Genomic DNA, 606 nt, shown 5'->3' on the forward strand with positions numbered 1-606 from the left:
CAGTTTTTAAGCAGCTGTTGGAACAAGTCCATCTGAAGTTGAAACCCTAATAATACGGGTATTGTGTAGTCTTTGCTGGATCCTTCCTCTCCTGGTAGCTCCCGATTTGCAGCAACTCCAGACGATGCAATCACGCGCCGCTTGGAAACACATCAGCCCATTAGGTATCCCGGTAATTTCATGCGCATGAAGACCCGTGCCATGAAGAAACTCAAAAGCACACTGACAAATCCAATGAAGAGCAGCAGGAACCGGTTGAGCTTTGGGATGTTTGGGGCATTTGATCGGTCCAGAATGATGAAGCCTAAGCCACCCATCGTAAACAGAAAGCTGGATGCCAATCCTTCCATGATGTACTGCCCATTCACCCTGTACGCCAAGAAGGCAACTGGTCTCTGGTGCCCATTTTCATCTGTCATCGAGCCTACGCTGGGAGGCTCCACAATCACATCGTAGATGATGCCCCCGGTGATGAGGAAGTAGGACACTACCACCATCGCGTACACAGTCATCGCGGATGGCATGTGCAGCCAGGAGGGCTTCTTCAGCTTGATGTTTGGACATTCCAGCACCGCGAACGGAATCCGATAGAGCGTTTCCATCCTG

General features: G+C 50.7%; 1 protein-coding gene across 1 annotated transcript; it reads right to left on the reverse strand.

The window, feature by feature from the left end:
• Positions 1-152: 152 nt before the first annotated feature.
• On the reverse strand, positions 153-602 carry LOC117799120 (oligosaccharyltransferase complex subunit ostc-B). Its single transcript, XM_034651573.1, has one exon. It carries the CDS (start codon positions 600-602, stop codon positions 153-155), a length of 450 nt encoding a protein of 149 aa, XP_034507464.1.
• Positions 603-606: the final 4 nt, after the last annotated feature.

The sequence above is a fragment of the Ailuropoda melanoleuca genome, unplaced genomic scaffold (assembly GCF_002007445.2).
Source record: "Ailuropoda melanoleuca isolate Jingjing unplaced genomic scaffold, ASM200744v2 unplaced-scaffold43156, whole genome shotgun sequence".
NCBI classification, from domain to species: domain Eukaryota; kingdom Metazoa; phylum Chordata; class Mammalia; order Carnivora; family Ursidae; genus Ailuropoda; species Ailuropoda melanoleuca.

Excerpts from the sequence above, each read along its gene's own strand:
- LOC117799120 (XM_034651573.1), bottom strand. The coding sequence starts at position 602 with ATGGAAACGCTCTATCGGATTCCGTTCGCGGTGCTGGAATGTCCAAAC.